This window comes from Oncorhynchus mykiss, chromosome 5 (genome assembly GCF_057628025.1).
Source record: "Oncorhynchus mykiss isolate SJ-2025 chromosome 5, ASM5762802v1, whole genome shotgun sequence".
NCBI classification, from domain to species: Eukaryota; Metazoa; Chordata; class Actinopteri; order Salmoniformes; family Salmonidae; genus Oncorhynchus; species Oncorhynchus mykiss.
In genome coordinates, this window is record NC_143026.1 from 84,794,106 (window position 1) to 84,811,362 (window position 17,257).

The 17,257-nt window shown below is 43.0% G+C and overlaps 1 protein-coding gene across 2 annotated transcripts; it reads right to left on the reverse strand.

Moving 5' to 3' along the window:
• Positions 1 to 733: 733 nt before the first annotated feature.
• Positions 734 to 16,266, reverse strand: LOC110524681 (alanine aminotransferase 2). 2 transcript variants are annotated; one of them, XM_021604537.3, is made up of 11 exons: positions 15,906 to 16,266; positions 11,704 to 11,793; positions 11,436 to 11,544; positions 11,137 to 11,270; positions 10,678 to 10,921; positions 8,271 to 8,350; positions 6,497 to 6,633; positions 6,100 to 6,274; positions 5,773 to 5,928; positions 5,447 to 5,559; positions 734 to 1,724 (listed from the first exon to the last, which is right to left on the reverse strand). In XM_021604537.3, exons 1-11 carry the CDS (start codon positions 16,008 to 16,010, stop codon positions 1,625 to 1,627), a joined length of 1,443 nt encoding a protein of 480 aa, XP_021460212.3. In that variant the 5' UTR covers positions 16,011 to 16,266; the 3' UTR covers positions 734 to 1,624. The 2 variants fall into 2 exon arrangements, with proteins under 2 accessions (XP_021460212.3, XP_036834463.2); XM_036978568.2 differs by lacking the exon at positions 11,704 to 11,793 and having other exon boundaries at positions 15,906 to 16,216.
• Positions 16,267 to 17,257: the final 991 nt, after the last annotated feature.

Below are 17,257 nucleotides of genomic sequence, written 5' to 3' on the forward strand. Positions count from 1 at the left end.
TTGTTGATTCTTCACAAAAAAATACAGTTTTATATCTTTATGTTTGAAGCTTGAAATGTGGCAAAAGGTCGCAAAGTTCAAGGGGGCCGAATACTTTCGCAAGGCACTGTATTTGGTCAGGCCAGGGTGTGGCATGGGTTTTTGTATGTGGTGTGTTGGGATTGTAGCTTAGTGGGGAAAAAGTGCAAATTCATTAATACCACACAGGTAAAAACAAAGGCGCAGTCTGATTTTTTTTAAACGAAAGCGTTGGATGAATGCACTGACACATAAGACCAATATGTTCTTCATATTTTGTAGGAGAGCTGGCTGAAGACATTAAAGTTGTTCTGGCTGAAACACTGTAGTTACAGGCAGTGAACTTTTCAAGTGTCAGAATTTAATTCAGAGTATCTGCACTTTCACGCTTGCCTTGTGGAGGCAGAGAAGTGTATCCCTCCAGTATCTTTCCATATTCTGCGCCTCAACCGAGTTGGAGAAGTTGTTGGGTTGTAATTTCTACAGTGAACAAAAATATGCTAGCCATTTATGTTCTGAAAATAGTAAACATTTCCATTCTACGTTTTCTGATATAAAATGGCAATCATACTCACGTAACTGTGTTGATTGATGTGGTCTTGTTATTATACCTACACACTGAAGATGGCTGTAAAGCCAAAACGTATGTGTGTGCTATCCCTGATGTAGTGACAATAATTATAATTGAATAATGAAGTAAGCTTTAAGCAACATATTTTAGAGTGAGGACCCATTCCACATTTTTATTTGTCTGAATATGCAGATTTTACGCACCATCCAAGCTTCTGGGAGAGCACACTGGTTCTCTTCTGATTAGCTATATTCTCTACATCCTAAGGTGGAATTATTCTTCTGACACAGCATAATGTGTTTTTTTTTATTTCCAATGGCTGTCGATCCTGTCTTTGCATTCATAATCTAATGTTAAATGTAAGGTCACATGCATATCATGCATGTGAACCTCAAACACAAAATGTCAAGGAATTTAGTTCTTACACAGTTACTGTTTTGTTAGCAGGTTAATATTTATTGTCATAAGTTTTGCCCTGGAATCAGCTCTGCGGAGTGGTCACCAGCTGGCACAGCAGTCACTAGCTGGCACATCCACAAAGTCCTAAAATCAGATGTTAAACCTAACCTTAACCACACTGCTAACTAATGCGTAACCCTATCCTTAAATTAAGATTTAAAAATATAATTTTGTGATACAGACAATATCGACTTTGCAGCTGTCCCTTCTAGCGGAAAACGCTCAGTTTTACCTTCAGGGCAAGACTCATGACAATAATCACCAACCTGCTTTTTGCTACTCAGAGGCACCTACACACAACCTGAAGGCTGTAAAGCAGAAACATCTGTGTATGATATCCCTGATGCAGTGAAAATAATATAACAAATCAAAAAATTAACTAAGCTGTGTGACAATTTTTTACTTTGTGCGAAATAGAGTCCAGACCTATTACATTTGTTTACTCAGAGGTTCCCCATGATCAATAATTTATAGGGCCTTCGTCTCTCTCTCTTTGGTAGATGTCCAGTAGAATGTGTTCAGAACGTCCAGCTCCCTGTCCTGGAGATGTCTGTGGCAGACTGTGGCTCTCGGTCCCTAAGCATGCTGGGAGAACTGGTCCAGGAAGTGCAGGTGGAACGAGCCGAGGCATGCCAGGACCTTCTCTAGAGTGGCAGAGGGGGTCAGCACGCACAGTCTGGGAGCGATGACGCACAAACAAACATTTTAATGTACTAATCTCACACACTCAGGGGTGTCATGCACCACAAAAATCTGAGAGGGCAAATCGTAGGCCCCCATGTCCATAACTTTTTTTGCGTTTTTCAAACAAAATCATTAAGCTTAATTATATGTAAAAAAATAAATGAAAGAATACGTTTATTTTTCTGTATATCTAAGCATAGCTCTTGTGCTCTCTGTATTTTGTTTTTTTAAAGAAACTAAACCTAAAATCTAGGTAAAGAATGAAAGGACTGAGTCTTATTCAGTACATTTAGAAATTGCTTGCTTTTCTAAAGTCTACCAACCTTGCCAGCAGGAATGACAATTAAGATAGTTATACAAGCTGTCTAACTTTATTGACAGCCTCAAGTGTCTTTGTAGCTAGTTATGAGGTTGGGAACCTATTTGGGCTAGCTAAAGACAACTTCATACAATTACTAGGTGGCAAGTAGGATTACAGAGAAAAATATGCAGTACCAGTCAAAAGTTTGGACAAACCTACTCATTCAAGGGTTTCTTTATTTTTGCTATTTTCTACACTGATTGTGTAACGTCTCCTCAAACACATCGATCCACTGAACGCAGCTCACTCTCCAGATCCCAATCACTTGAATTCTAATCACCTGTTCACACACCTGTATGTCATTATCACACACTATTTAGTTCCGTTTTTTTGCACCGCGTCATTGTGAGGTATTGTTTGTAATGTGACACTTTTGGAGTGCTGTGTTTACTCCTCCCATGTGTCATAGTGAGGCAGGCAGGCAAAAACTAACGGTGCCTTTTGCCTATACTTTATTGGATTTCCTGTTATCTACCTATTGCCTGATCACCGGGACTACGTTACTAGCTTTTTCCCTGCCTGTACTGTTGCCCTTTTGGACCTTTTGGACCCCCTGTGTATGACCTTCTGCCTGCCCCTGGACCCTGCTACCTGCCTCCTCCTGTGTATGACCTTCTGCCTGCCCCTAGACCCTGCTACCTGCCTCCTCCTGTATATAACCTTCTGCCTACCCCTGGACCCAGCTACCTGCCTCCTCCTGTGTATGACCTTCTGCCTGCCCCTGGACCCTGCTACCTGCCTCCTCCTGTGTATGACCTTCTGCCTGCCCCTGGACCCTGCTACCTGCCTCCTCCTGTGTATGACCTTCTGCCTGCCACTGGACCCTGCTACCTGCCTCCTCCTGTGTATGACCTTCTGCCTGCCCCTGGACCCTGCTACCTGCCTCCTCCTGTGTATGACCTTCTGCCTGCCCCTAGACCCTGCTACCTGCCTCCTCCTGTATATAACCTTCTGCCTACACCTGGACCCAGCTACCTGCCTCCTCCTGTGTATGACCTTCTGCCTGCCCCTGGACCCTGCTACCTGCCTCCTCCTGTGTATGACCTTCTGCCTGCCCCTGGACCCTGCTACCTGCCTCCTCCTGTGTATGACCTTCTGCCTGCCCCTGGACCCTGCTACCTGCCTCCTCCTGTGTATGACCTTCTGCCTGCCACTGGACCATGCTACCTGCCTCCTCCTGTGTATGACCTTCTGCCTGCCCCTAGACCGTGCTACCTGCCTCCTCCTGTATATAACCTTCTGCCTACCCCTGGACCCTGCTACCTGCCTCCTCCTGTGTATGACCTTCTGCCTGCCACTGGACCCTGCTACCTGCCTCCTCCTGTGTATGACCTTCTGCCTGCCACTGGACCCTGCTACCTGCCTCCTCCTGTGTATGACCTTCTGCCTGCCACTGGACCCTGCTACCTGCCTCCTCCTGTGTATGACCTTCTGCCTGCCCCTAGACCTTGCTACCTGCCTCCTCCTGTATATAACCTTCTGCCTACCCCTGGACCCTGCTACCTGCCTCCTCCTGTGTATGACCTTCTGCCTGCCCCTGGACCCTGCTACCTGCCTCCTCCTGTGTATGACCTTCTGCCTGCCACTGGACCCTGCTACCTGCCTCCTCCTGTGTATGACCTTCTGCCTGCCCCTGGACCCTGCTACCTGCCTCCTCCTGTGTATGACCTTCTGCCTGCCACTGGACCCTGCTACCTGCCTCCTCCTGTGTATGACCTTCTGCCTGCCACTGGACCCTGCTACCTGCCTCCTCCTGTGTATGACCTTCTGCCTGCCCCTAGACCCTGCTACCTGCCTCCTCCTGTAAATAACCTTCTGCCTGCCCCTGGACCCTGCTACCTGCCTCCTCCTGTGTATGACCTTCTGCCTGCCCCTGGACCCTGCTACCTGCCTCCTCCTGTGTATGACCTTCTGCCTGCCCCTAGACCCTGCTACCTGCCTCCTCCTGTATATAACCTTCTGCCTGCCACTGGACCCTGCTACCTGCCTCCTCCTGTGTATGACCTTCTGCCTGCCCCTGGACCCTGCTACCTGCCTCCTCCTGTGTATGACCTTCTGCCTGCCCCTAGACCCTGCTACCTGCCTCCTCCTGTATATAACCTTCTGCCTACCCCTGGACCCAGCTACCTGCCTCCTCCTGTGGTCCTTTGCAATAAACACCTGCTGCGCCCTGCACTTGAAACCAGCTCCGTCTCCCCTTGTGTTCATTACAGATTGAGCCAATCAGTTGTGTTGTGACAAGGTAGGGTGGTATAAAGAAGATAGCCCTATTTGGTAAAAGACCAAGCCCATATTATGGCAAGAACAGCTCAAATAAGCAAAGAGAAATGAGTCAATCATTACTTTAAGACATGAAGGTCAGTCAATCCGGACATTTAAGAACTTTGAAAGTTTCTTCAAGTGCATTCACAAAAACCATCAAGCGCTATGATGAAACTGGCTCTCATGAGGACGGCCACAGGAAAGGAAGACCCAGAGTTACCTCTGCTGCAGAGGATAAGTTCATTAGTGTTAACTGCACCTCAAACCCTGCTTGAATCAGGCCGTCATGGTTGAATTGCTGCAAAGAAGCCACTACTAAAGGACACCAATAAGACAAGACTTGCTTGGGCCAGGAAACATAAGCAATGGACATTAGACCAGTGAAAATCTGATGAGTCCAAATATGAGATTTTTGGATCCAACCGCTGTGTTGTGAGATGCAGAGTAGGTGAACGGATGGTCTCTGCATGTATGTTTCCTACTGTAAAGCATGGAGAAGGTGTGATGGTGCTTTGCTTGTGACACTTTCAGTGATTTATTTATAATTCAAGGCACACTTAAGCAGCATGACTATCACAGAATTCTGCAGCGATACACCATCCCATCTGGTTTGACCTTAGTGGGACTATCATTTATTTTTCAACAGGACAGTGACCCAACACACCTCCAGGCTGTGTAAAGGCTATTTGACCAAGGAGTGATGGAATGCTGCGTCAGATGATCTTGGCTCCACAATCACTCAGACTCAACCCAATTGAGATGGGATATATATGCTTGAATATATATGCTGAGCCAATCAGTTGTGTTGTGACAAGGTAGGGGTGGTATACAGAAGATAGCCCTATTTGGTAAAAGACCAAGTCCATTTTATGGCTTACACAGCCTGGAGGTATGTTGGGTCATTGCCCTGTTGAAAAACAAATGATAGTCCCACTAAGTTCAACCCAGATGGGATGGTGTATCGCTACAGAATGCTGTGGTAGCCATGCTGCTTATGCTGAGCACTATTGTTTAACAAAACATATCTGAGGGGGCATGTGCCCCTGTGTGCCTCTGTGTGCCCATGTGCCTCTGCACACACTCACAATTACCTGATGTGGTATTTGTCCTCTCTCTGCCCATGCTCACACCCTGCTCCCACACACACCCCCTCCTCATCGAGTAGGCTCTGACTGTATAGCACGTCTGCCTCCAGTCCGTCAGACTACAGACAGAGGAAGCGGAGAAAAAAAAAAGAAGTAGATGAAGACTACTACCTGTAACCAATGATGAATGTGACACTTGATAAAAAACAGCTAACCTAACATAATTTGACAACCTGCAGGTTAGTACTGCAATATTAGTTTTACTGTTGTCATGTGTAGGTCGGCAGTGTATTGGTGCTATAGAGGGGTATAGTGGAAGTCGGTGTGCCCACCCTGGCCTGTTCCACTGCCTCAGGGGGAAGGTTCAGACGGGGGTAGATAAAAAGACCTCCCGTCACTGGCTGACAGCTCACCCCCGGAAGACCAATCAGAAACTCCCAAGCCCGCTGAGCATTCTGGGCCAGGGTGATCCGATTGGTCAGAATCTCCTTTGGTGGAGACAGAGAGAGCAGTAACTAACACATCACACCTTAACACAGCTAATATACAATACTGAACATGTGTAATGATTACCTCCTTTTTAACATTTGAGTTAATATGAGACTAAGAATTTTTGGAGACTACTGTGACTAATGCAGGAATAGCTTACTCATAAGTACCTGTGTATACTTGCTATGGGAGGGGTCTCCAGGTCTTGGAGGGTTAACCATTATTTCTAGGGCGATCTGTCCTGTGACGGGGGCACTGATGTCAGTACACAGGAGGGTCTTAGCAAACACCATCACTGCTGGGTCCACATTCACCAGCTCCATGTACCCCGCACGCAGCCCACACCTACACACAGCCAGGGGGAACAGGAAGCGAAGGGCATAGGGCACATAGGGGACACAGCAGTTTAACAGGGCAGAAAAGCTACAATGATTTTAAATCATTAGGTCTAAGCATTTGCCTTTAATTTGTAAACATTTTGGTTTTTCATTTAATAAATCATCTCCAGACATTGGTGACATGGCCAACTATAATATGTGGATGAAGTGGATCTACTGCAAGACTCACTCTCCCATGATGCCATTGGATATGGAGTGAAAGGAGGCCAGTTCTACCATCTCAGAGTACTGCTGACCCATTTCAAACAGGACCCTCTTATAGGACATAAACTCCATGCCCTCCCCATACACACAGTCCTGATACACCTAGACAGAGCAGGAAGGACAAGTAAAGAGATGAAGGTTGCAAAAGTGAGAGACAGTGACATAGAGAAAAGCCAATTCTCTCCCACTGCTCATCCTAATGTGTTACAGGTGTTCAGGCAACTGTAAAGTAGACCTACCGGGTGTTATTTTCATGCACTACCAAACCAAAAGTGTAGTTCTGATATTTGGACACCCTGTGTAACCTGCACCCACAGCCTACCCCCCCAGGACCTCATTTATAAACTGTAAATACAAAAAAGACCCCAAAACTAGTTGGTGCCAGTTCACACAAAAACTGGCATTTATAAAACTTGATGTGACCATGTGCTCACCATCCTGCAAACTTCATACCATGTATACACACAGTTTATAGTGGTGGAAGTAAAGCATTGAAAGCAGGCAAGTAGATTGGTATTTTGTGAAAATGGGGAATAGCCTGTTATGGACACACTTATAAGAATATACAGGTTAATAACAAGATGCAATCATTTGCCGTTAGTGAGAAGAGAGAAAATCTATTTAGTTTATATTTGCATTTTAAAATAATTAGAAAAGGGCATCTGCTGTATTTCCCAGGCTACTATTTATTTCATTTCCATGATCATTGCATAATAAATTCATCACCCTTTCTGTGATGGTTTCAAACTCACGAGGTAGCACAGGCCTACAACAAGGATAATATTCGTCCCATCTCTCGTTTAATTGGACCCCCTTCACAGTAGCAAATAGATAAGCTATTTCAAGTACTTTTCTCTATGTCATCTATTCCGGAGTGCAGTTTATTAAAGGTAGATCACGTCTGAATACTGTCATTTCAAATTTCTCCAGTAAACAATATTGCATTTATAGACATAATACATATTTTCATAACCATTGCAGAATAAATTATTCACCTTTTCTGGCAATGGTGGGTTCATATTCCCGAAGTAGCCTTAGCCTACACAAATTGCCATGCACCTCTCTGATTTAATTGGGCCTATTAGATACGTTATTATTTCAAGTATGTTGCTCTATGCATCAGAAAGGAAGCGTGGTTTATAACATACAGTAGAATTTAACAGGTGAACAGACAGTTGATCTGTGTGTAGGCTGCCACTATAAGTAGACAATGTTGTAGGATTCCCCACTGCAGCAAAAGTTGGATAAAAAGTCAACGCATAACACTAGACCCTATTAAATTCAAACGGTCTGTTTACAGGTCCATAGCAATTTGCAATTGTGGTTGTCTTTCATAAACTTTTTGTCTGTTAGATAGCCAAGGCCTACAGCAAGTGTCACTGAAAACGTTGAACATTCTTCCATCACCTCCAAATAAATGTAGGCTATTTGATCAAGTTTGCTATTGCCTTTAGAAAACTGAATTTGAATACTTCCAAAGTATACAACAAATAATGGCGTTATTGTTATCCTGAAAGGTGAATGATCAGCATTTTAGTGCTCATTAATGAGCCACAGTTTCAGGACAGGTCTGATTTATAACGGGAAAAATGCATATGTATGGCATGCACCAAGTTAATAATTCTCAATATGTTTGTACTTGTGCAGTCCTTTCAGAAATGGCGCATGCAGATACTTAGTGTGCAATTTACGCAACGGTTATAAATGACCCCCTGATCTCCAATAATTATCAATATCACCTCATTGACCAATAGGAAGAGCCTCTCTTCTGCAGCAAACTGAATCACCCATTCTATAGATTTCCTGCTCTGTACATGACCTGTTAGGGAGGGAAAATGACAGTATGGTGAGATAGTGATAATATTATCTTAAAGATAAAATGTCACAGGAAACTTTCATGGGCATGTTGCCAAAGAAAACACCTAGCTATCACACAATACCAGGGCCGGCTCGAGGCATAAGTGCCATAAGTGGTTGCTTAGGGACCCTGGCCGCTTACTGTTGAGAGTTAGAATAGTCAGGGCCCTGACCTACAGGGGGCCCCCCCATTTATTTTGTTAGGCACTCTCACTCAGATATCATGGTTTAAGTCATGTCAAAACGTATAGAATTGCAGGAAATTAGCTTTAGAATGACAAAAATATATACAGTGCTTTGCGAAAGTATTCGGCCCCCTTGAACTTTGCGACCTTTTGCCACATTTCAGGCTTCAAACATGAAGATATAAAACTGTATTTTTTTGTGAAGAATCAACAACAAGTGGGACACAATCATGAAGTGGAACGACATTTATTGGATATTTAAAACTTTTTTAACAAATCAAAAACTGAAAAATTGGGCGTGCAAAATTATTCAGCCCCCTTAAGTTAATACTTTGTAGCGCCACCTTTTGCTGCGATTACAGCTGTAAGTCGCTTGGGGTATGTCTCTATCAGTTTTGCACATCGAGAGACTGACATTATTTCCCATTCCTCCTTGCAAAACAGCTCGAGCTCAGTGAGGTTGGATGGAGAGCATTTGTGAACAGCAGTTTTCAGTTCTTTCCACAGATTCTCGATTGGATTCAGGTCTGGACTTTGACTTGGCCATTCTAACACCTGGATATGTTTATTTTTGAACCATTCCATTGTAGATTTTGCTTTATGTTTTGGATCATTGTCTTGTTGGAAGACAAATCTCTGTCCCAGTCTCAGGTCTTTTGCAGACTCCATCAGGTTTTCTTCCAGAATGGTCCTGTATTTGGCTCCATCCAACTTCCCATCAATTTTAACCATCTTCCCTGTCCCTGCTGAAGAAAAGCAGGCCCAAACCATGATGCTGCCACCACCATGTTTGACAGTGGGGATGGTGTGTTCAGCTGTGTTGCTTTTACACCAAACATAACGTTTTGCATTGTTGCCAAAAAGTTCAATTTTGGTTTCATCTGACCAGAGCACCTTCTTCCACATGTTTGGTGTGTCTCCCAGGTGGCTTGTGGCAAACTTTAAACGACACTTTTTATGGATATCTTTAAGAAATGGCTTTCTTCTTGCCACTCTTCCATAAAGGCCAGATTTGTGCAATATACGACTGATTGTTGTCCTATGGACAGAGTCTCCCACCTCAGCTGTAGATCTCTGCAGTTCATCCAGAGTGATCATGGGCCTCTTGGCTGAATCTCTCATCAGTCTTCTCCTTGTATGAGCTGAAAGTTTAGAGGGACGGCCAGGTCTTGGTAGATTTGCAGTGGTCTGATACTCCTTCCATTTCAATATTATCACTTGCACAGTGCTCCTTGGGATGTTTAAAGCTTGGGAAATCTTTTTGTATCCAAATCCGGCTTTAAACTTCTTCACAACAGTATCTCGGACCTGCCTGGTGTGTTCCTTGTTCTTCATGATGCTCTCTGCGCTTTTAACGGACCTCTGAGACTATCACAGTGCAGGTGCATTTATACGGAGACTTGATTACACACAGATGGATTGTATTTATCATCATTAGTCATTTAGATCAACATTGGATCATTCAGAGATCCTCACTGAACTTCTGGAGAGAGTTTGCTGCACTGAAAGTAAAGGGGCTGAATAATTTTGCACGCCCAATTTTTCAGTTTTTGATTTGTTAAAAAAGTTTGAAATATCCAATAAATGTCGTTCCACTTCATGATTGTGTCCCACTTGTTGTTGATTCTTCACTAAAGAATACAGTTTTATATCTTTATGTTTGAAGCCTGAAATGTGGCAAAAGGTCGCAAAGTTCAAGGGGGCCGAATACTTTCGCAAGGCACTGTATTTCTACCCCATTGCAAAATGAGTAGAATTGCATGAAATTTGTTATAAAATTGCAAAAACCTATCCCCGCCTCATGGCAAAATTTGTAGAACTGCTGAAAACATGCTTTAAAACTGCATAAATGTGTAAGCAGCAGAGCAAAATGTGTGAACTACAGGAAATTAACAAATTTTTCCCTCCGATGTCAACTGAATCTCACTTAAGGCCCCCAAAAGGCTAGAGCCCAGCATGCTACGATTAAAATGGGATCTATAGAAAGGCCTATGGACTCAAGACTTTGTTAAACTTCAAACTACTAAGTCAATTTAATAGCTTATATTTTAATAAAATCAATTTAAAGCATTGCACACAATGACATCCGAACTTGACTACAGACCAGTGGGGATACCAGGGTTGCTGATGTAGAGCGCTCTGGGCCTGCAGTGCTCTCTAGAGGCGGTGAGGGCTCGGTGCAGCTCCCCTGGCTCCAGGGCCCAGCCCTGCTCTTCACTCAGCTGGTAAGGCACCAGGACAGCCCCTACCTCCTCCAGCAGCATGGGCAGGGTGTGGGGGTAGGGCTGGGGGGTCAACACACCCGTTTGGGACACACCCTTCCCTCTCACCAACAGCTTTAGCATCACCTGTAGAAGGGTTGTGTGGAGGAGGGGGAATAATAAGGGCGGCATAAATGCTCATCACAAATCTTACTATGCATTACAACTGCATCATAGTGCATTATACCTGCAGGCTGTAAAATCTTACCAATATCTCTATTGAAAATAGAAGTCTACAGTGGACATCTGGTTGGTGTGGTCGTACAGTTTAGAGTGAAGATCTGGCGTTGTTATATTCTTACTTTCAGAGCTGTCTGTGAGCCAGCAGAGATGAAGATGTTGTGGGGATAGGAAGGCACTCCTCCGTCTCGACCAGTGATGAACTCTGCAACGCTGCGCTGAACAGGAGGCAGACCACAGGAGTCTGTGTATGAACCTATTACAAAACAGCCAATTAATGAATCAATCAACCAACCAGATCAATCACTAAAACAAATATACCCTTTAACATCATTTAAACCAAACATACCATAAGTAGGCCTACTGCTGTATTCACTGCCTAAGTGATGAGATGAGTATGACGCATAAACAACCAACTTACCCACACTGCCCCCATCACACTCTCCCAGCAGCCTCTGGGCTCTCTGCCTGACGTCCACAGGAAGTGTGTCATCATGCAGGAGCTCAGGGTACAGACAGACCGACAGGACCTGACAGACAGCACACAGACACAGAGCTGAAGACAGAGACTGCAATATACTTGGTCATAGACAGATCCACAGCGAGAGCAGAGATGAGTGAGCGTGAGTGAGCGAAAGAGAGGGCAGAAGAGCGAGTGGGGGAGTGAGACAGAAAGATAGAGACCACACCTGTCGCACAAAGGAGATTGGTTTTATCCCGGTCCTGTGTGAATCACCTGAGCTAATGTCAATAACTTCCTTGAATGGTTTCTGCTCTCCCTGTAGAGAAGACAGAAAGGGGACTTATCTACATGGAACAAAAATATAAACGCAACATGTAATGGGTTGGTCCCATGTTTCATGGGCTGAAATGTCCATACACACATAAAGCTTCTCTCAAATTGTGCACAAATTTCTTTACATCCCGGTTTCTGAGCATTTTTCCTTTGCCAAGATAATCCATCCATTTGACACATGTCAAGAAGTGGATTAAACAGCGTGATCATTACAGTGATGCATCAGTATGACATGACTAAATCTATCCTTCAACACGTTATATGCAGTGTAATCATTTTGGAGAAAGCTAACATTTAATAGAAATTAAAACCCACATCCTGGTTTGATAACCTGAATAAAAAATATAGATATTTATGGTGTGTGCAGGGCCGGACCCAGGCATAAGCAACATAGGCAATCGCCTAGGGTCCCTGGCTGCTAGGGAGCCCCCAACAAAACTCAGTTGGGGTCTCAACTTACTGTTGAGAGTTTGAATTACTATTCTCTCTCACGCAGATGTCATTAATATGACATAAGTCATTTCAAAACGGTTAGAAAACTGCCAGTTGGTTCTCTTCCCTATGGCAAAATGAATTGAATTGCATGATGTGTTATACAGTCCAATAGCAACACGTTCTCTTCTCACCATTGCAAAATGTGAAGAATTGAATGCCTAAAACAAATATTTCTCAAGAAAATAAATAAGTATGCACGTGAAGACAGTGCAAAAAAAAAAATACTTGTGGTTAAATTCCCAAGTAATGAAAAAAAAGTATTAATAGGTTTCAATCACATTTTCAACTCTGATGGTTGTCACAAAACTGTTGCATTAAAACCTTTTTTTCCCCCAGCAGGAAAACTTCCAGTGGAACTGTGGAATTCACATAAATAATCAATCATAAAAATGATGGATATTAAAACACACACACATATATGAAGATGAAGTCGGAAGTTTACATACACCTTTGCCAAATACATTTAAACTCAGTTTTTCACAATTCCTGACATTTAATCCTAGTAAAAACTCGTCTTAGGTCAGTTACAGGCTGACTACACTGTTCGCGTTGCGTGTGCGAGCGTTGAAAAATACATTCAGTAATCTATATTATTAAATTATTGCACCCACACTGCTTTCTCACGCCAGCAAGCGTCTGCGTTGCCAAGGGCTAAACTAGAAGTCAGTTCTATTTGTGACGCAGATTGCGTTGCAAGGCCTGCCTCTCCCATCTCCTCATTGGTTTATAGAAGCAGGTACCCACGTGCCATCTCCTCATTGGTTATACCCACATGGGTGACTGAAAGACGAATGAGGTCAGTGGCTGTAATACACCTAATATATGAGTTGCCAATCACAATATAAAGTCAAGAGAAGAAAAAGCCTGGAAGGAGGAGAGTTGACTAGAAACGATTCGGTTGACCGTTTTATGTGTGGATTAATTGTCGGAGTAGAGGACCTTGTGCATTTCACGTAAAATAACAACTTAATGTTTATATCCCAGGGCAAATTAGCTAGCAAAAGCAAGCTTGCTAAATTGCCATAAATGTTTAATGCTTTTCGACCTGTCCCCAAATTAATGTAATTGGTTCAGAGTTTGTTTTGATATTTTAACCTGATCTCGTTTGGTGTGGGGGGACAAAATACATTTATGCACGATGGCGTGCGATGGCTTTAAAATTGTTTAATTTCGGTCAAGCATTTCAGATAGCCTTCCACAAGCTTCCCACAATAAGTTGGTTGAATTTTGGCCCATTCCTCCTGACAGAGCTGGTGTAACTAAGTCAGATTTGTAGGCCTCTTTTGCTCACATACGCTTTTTCAGTTCTGCCCACAAATTTTCTATGGGATTGAGGTCAGGGCTTTGTGATGGCCACTCCAATACCTTGACTTTGTTGTCCTTAAGCCATTTTGCCACAACTTTGGAAGTATGCTTGGGGTCAATGTCCACTTGGAAGACCCATTCGCGACCAAGCTTTAACTTCCTGACTGATGTCTTGAGATGTTGCTTCAATATATCCACATAATTGTCCTTCCTCATGATGCCATCTATTTGGTGAAGTGCACCACTCCCTCCTGCTGCAAAGCACTCCCACAACATGATGCTGCCACCCCCGTGCTTCACAGTTGGGATGGTGGTCTTCAGCTTGCAAGCATCCCCCTTTTTCCTCCAAACATAATGGTAATTATTGCCAAACAGTTCTATTGTTGTTTAAACAGACCAGACGACATTTCTCCAAAAAGTACGATCATTTTCCCCATGTGCAGTTGCAAACCGTAGTCTGGCTTTTTTTAATGGTGGTTCTGGAGGAGTGGCTTCTTCTTTGCAGACGGCCTTTCAGGTTATGTCGATATAGGCCTCGTTTTACCGTGAATATATATATACTTTTGTACCGGTATCCTCAAGCATCTTCACAAGGTCCTTTGCTGTTGTTCTGGAATTGATTTGCACTTCTCACAAAAGTATGTTCATCTCTAGGAGACAGAGCGCGTCTCCTTCCTGAGCGGTATGATGACTGCGTGGTCCCATGGTGTTTAATTTTGGTACTATCATTTGTACAGATGAACGTGGTGGCTTCAGGCATTTGGAAATTGCTCCCAAGGATGAACCAGACTTGTGGAGGTCTACAATTTCTTGGCTGATTTATTTTTATTTTCCCATGATGTCAGGCAAAGAGGAACTGAGTTGAAGGTAGGCATTGAAATAATTCCACAGGTACACCTCCAATTGACTCAAATGATGTCAATTAGCTTATCAGAAGCTTCTAAAGCCATGACATCATTTTCTGGAATATTCCAAGCTGTTTAAAGGCACAGTCAACTTATTGTATGTAAACTTCTGACCCACTGGAATTGTGATACAGTGAATTAAGTGAAATAATCTGTCTGTAAACAATTGTTGGAAAAATTACTTGTGTCATGCACAAAGTAGATGTCCTAACCAACTTGCCAAAACTATAGTTTGTTAACAAGAAATTTGTGGAGTTGTTGAAAAACAAGTTTTAATGACTCCAACCTAAGTGTCTGTAAACTTCCAACTTCAACTGTATATTACTATTTTATATCAATTGAAAGCTTAAATTCTTGTAAATCTAACTGCACTGTCCGATTTACAGTAGCTATTACAGCGAATGCCATGCATACCATGTGATTGTTTGAAAACAGCGCCCCGCATCAAAATATTTTTCCACCGGCACAGGTTTCATAATTCACAAATAGTGATCTGATCTGTGCCCCTGTACTAAAACTGGTATTTCTTAGTTTTGGAACCTTGAACAGACTGCTGACACCCTGTGGAAGGAATTGTATCCAGGGAGCTAATTTTCAAAATTACCTCATAGTTGCCATTCTAAGAGGATGGTCTCTCTCAAAAACAATTCTGGTTGGTTTTTCTTTGGATTTTCTCCTACCATATCTATTGTTATATTCTTCTACATTATGTTAACATTAATACAAACTTCAAAGTGTTTTCTTTCAAATGGTACCAATTATATGCATATCCTGGCGTCAGGGCCTGAGCAACAGGCAGTTTACTTTGAGCATGTCATTCAGACAGGAAATGGAGAAGGGGTCTAGCCCTAGGAAGTTTTTAAATATCCAATGTGCCCACTCTGGTCTTGGCATGTGTGCTCTAGCCAACAGCTCGCAGATACAGTGCGGGTTGGCTAGTCTACATGAGATTCTGTATGGATAAGAGCCAGATTCTTTTCATTTGTCAAACTAAAAACAAAGCATCACCAGAATAAGACCCTCGATATTTATTGGAAAGGAACATCAAGCTCATCATCTTGCACTTTCACCACCCTGTGAAGTTCATCATAACTTATTTCATCTCTAGCCTAATACACTGCATGCTTTCCTGAGTCGTACTGGGAGGACCACACAACATATCGAGTGACGCCAAGTTTAATTCGATATGATGGTTATTATATCAATATTTGCTCATCAAGGCATTTCCACCGACCATTTATCACATGATACATTTTACAGACAAAAGATTCCACCAAAATGTCTACAATTTTACCAACATTTCCTGTTTCAGCCTGGTCGTGACTTTCTTCATGCGTCAAGTAATTCTTCCTCATTAAATGGTTGGATTGAAACATGGTTAGTGACTCACCTGTTGGAGTAGTGCAGTGATCTGTTCTGAACGTCTATGTAGCACCCACTGTGGTGAGACTTTTATCCCTCTCAGCATGGGGTTCACCTCTCTCCGGGAATACATCCCTCACCAGACAGGACCTCCAAACCCTCGACTAGCACCGTCTATCAACCAGAAACCCCCAAATAGCACAGTCTATAGATCACCAAACCCTCAACTAGCACTTTCTACATAGACCTCCAAGCACTTTCTACATAGACAAAAAAAAGTAGTCTCTTTCTGTCTATGTACACCCCAAAACCCTCAGCACTGCCTATATTCCAAACCCTCAATTGTCTAGAACCATTTATACAAGCTGAAACTTAGGAGCACAGTGTTAAATTTCTGTATAATGGTTTATTTTCAAGTTTAATTTTTCACTTTAGGATTGAGACAGATGTATGCAGTCCTGGAAATAATAAATTTACCAAGCTCCTTCAGTTAGTTTCAGCTGCAACCATTTCCTCACACCTTGTTTGGAATGATTAATAATGTTCTGGGTATTTGTAATTCTCAGCTACATTTTAACACACCTCAGACACAGCACAGGGATAGGTTAGAGCTATCCCAATTCTGGACTTTGGTTGTGCGTCTCGGGTCTGTGAGCTTGGACAGGGTCGTATGACAGACTGAGGCTAACCAACCAGCCAAACAAACGTTGAATTTTCTGAAAATAATTACCAAGAAGTACAAAAACATCTTCAGCAAGAAATAAATTGAATGTGGTTTTGGAGGAAGCTCAAATGAAACAGAACCTATGTAAAATAATAATTTTCCCCAAATGAATAGTGAATTTGCCCGTATGCTCTCATATACACAGCAACATATGCACCATATTGCCCCACAGAGTATAGTGTTGTGGGCACACAGAAGGATGGCATAGACAAATAGACAATAATTATCTGACAACATTTTCCAAGAAGACCAATGCCCCCTACTAACCACGGGTAAAATCCCCTCACAATGATCTCAATTGTGTTTTTAATACACAATGAAATTAAACAGACTACCACTTGGTAATCAGTAAACTCGCAGGTAAGTTTTGGTGGACTGCCATTACAATAATTTCACGGGAACCTGGAAAATTATGTATGTAGTGTGGATAGCCACTGAATGACAGCCCGGTTACCTGTTCAGGAGTCTTATGGCTTGGGGGTAAAAACTGTTGAGAAGCCTTTTTGTCCTAGACTTGGAACTCTGGTGCCACTTGCCATGCTGTAGTAGAAAGAACAGTCCATGACTGGGGTGGCTGGGGACTTTGATAATTTCTAGGGCCTTCCTCTGACACCGCCTGGTGTCAGTCCCATAACAAATGCTTTTCCAGTCTTGAA

Excerpts from the sequence above, each read along its gene's own strand:
- LOC110524681 (XM_021604537.3), bottom strand. The coding sequence starts at position 16,010 with ATGTATTCCCGGAGAGAGGTGAACCCCATGCTGAGAGGGATAAAAGTC. Across the intron at positions 11,794-15,905 it reads TCACTGCACTACTCCAACAG|GGAGAGCAGAAACCATTCAA; the intron begins GTGAGTCACTAA and ends TCTTCTCTACAG. Across the intron at positions 8,351-10,677 it reads CAACCCTGGTATCCCCACTG|GTCATGTACAGAGCAGGAAA; the intron begins GTCTGTAGTCAA and ends CCTCCCTAACAG.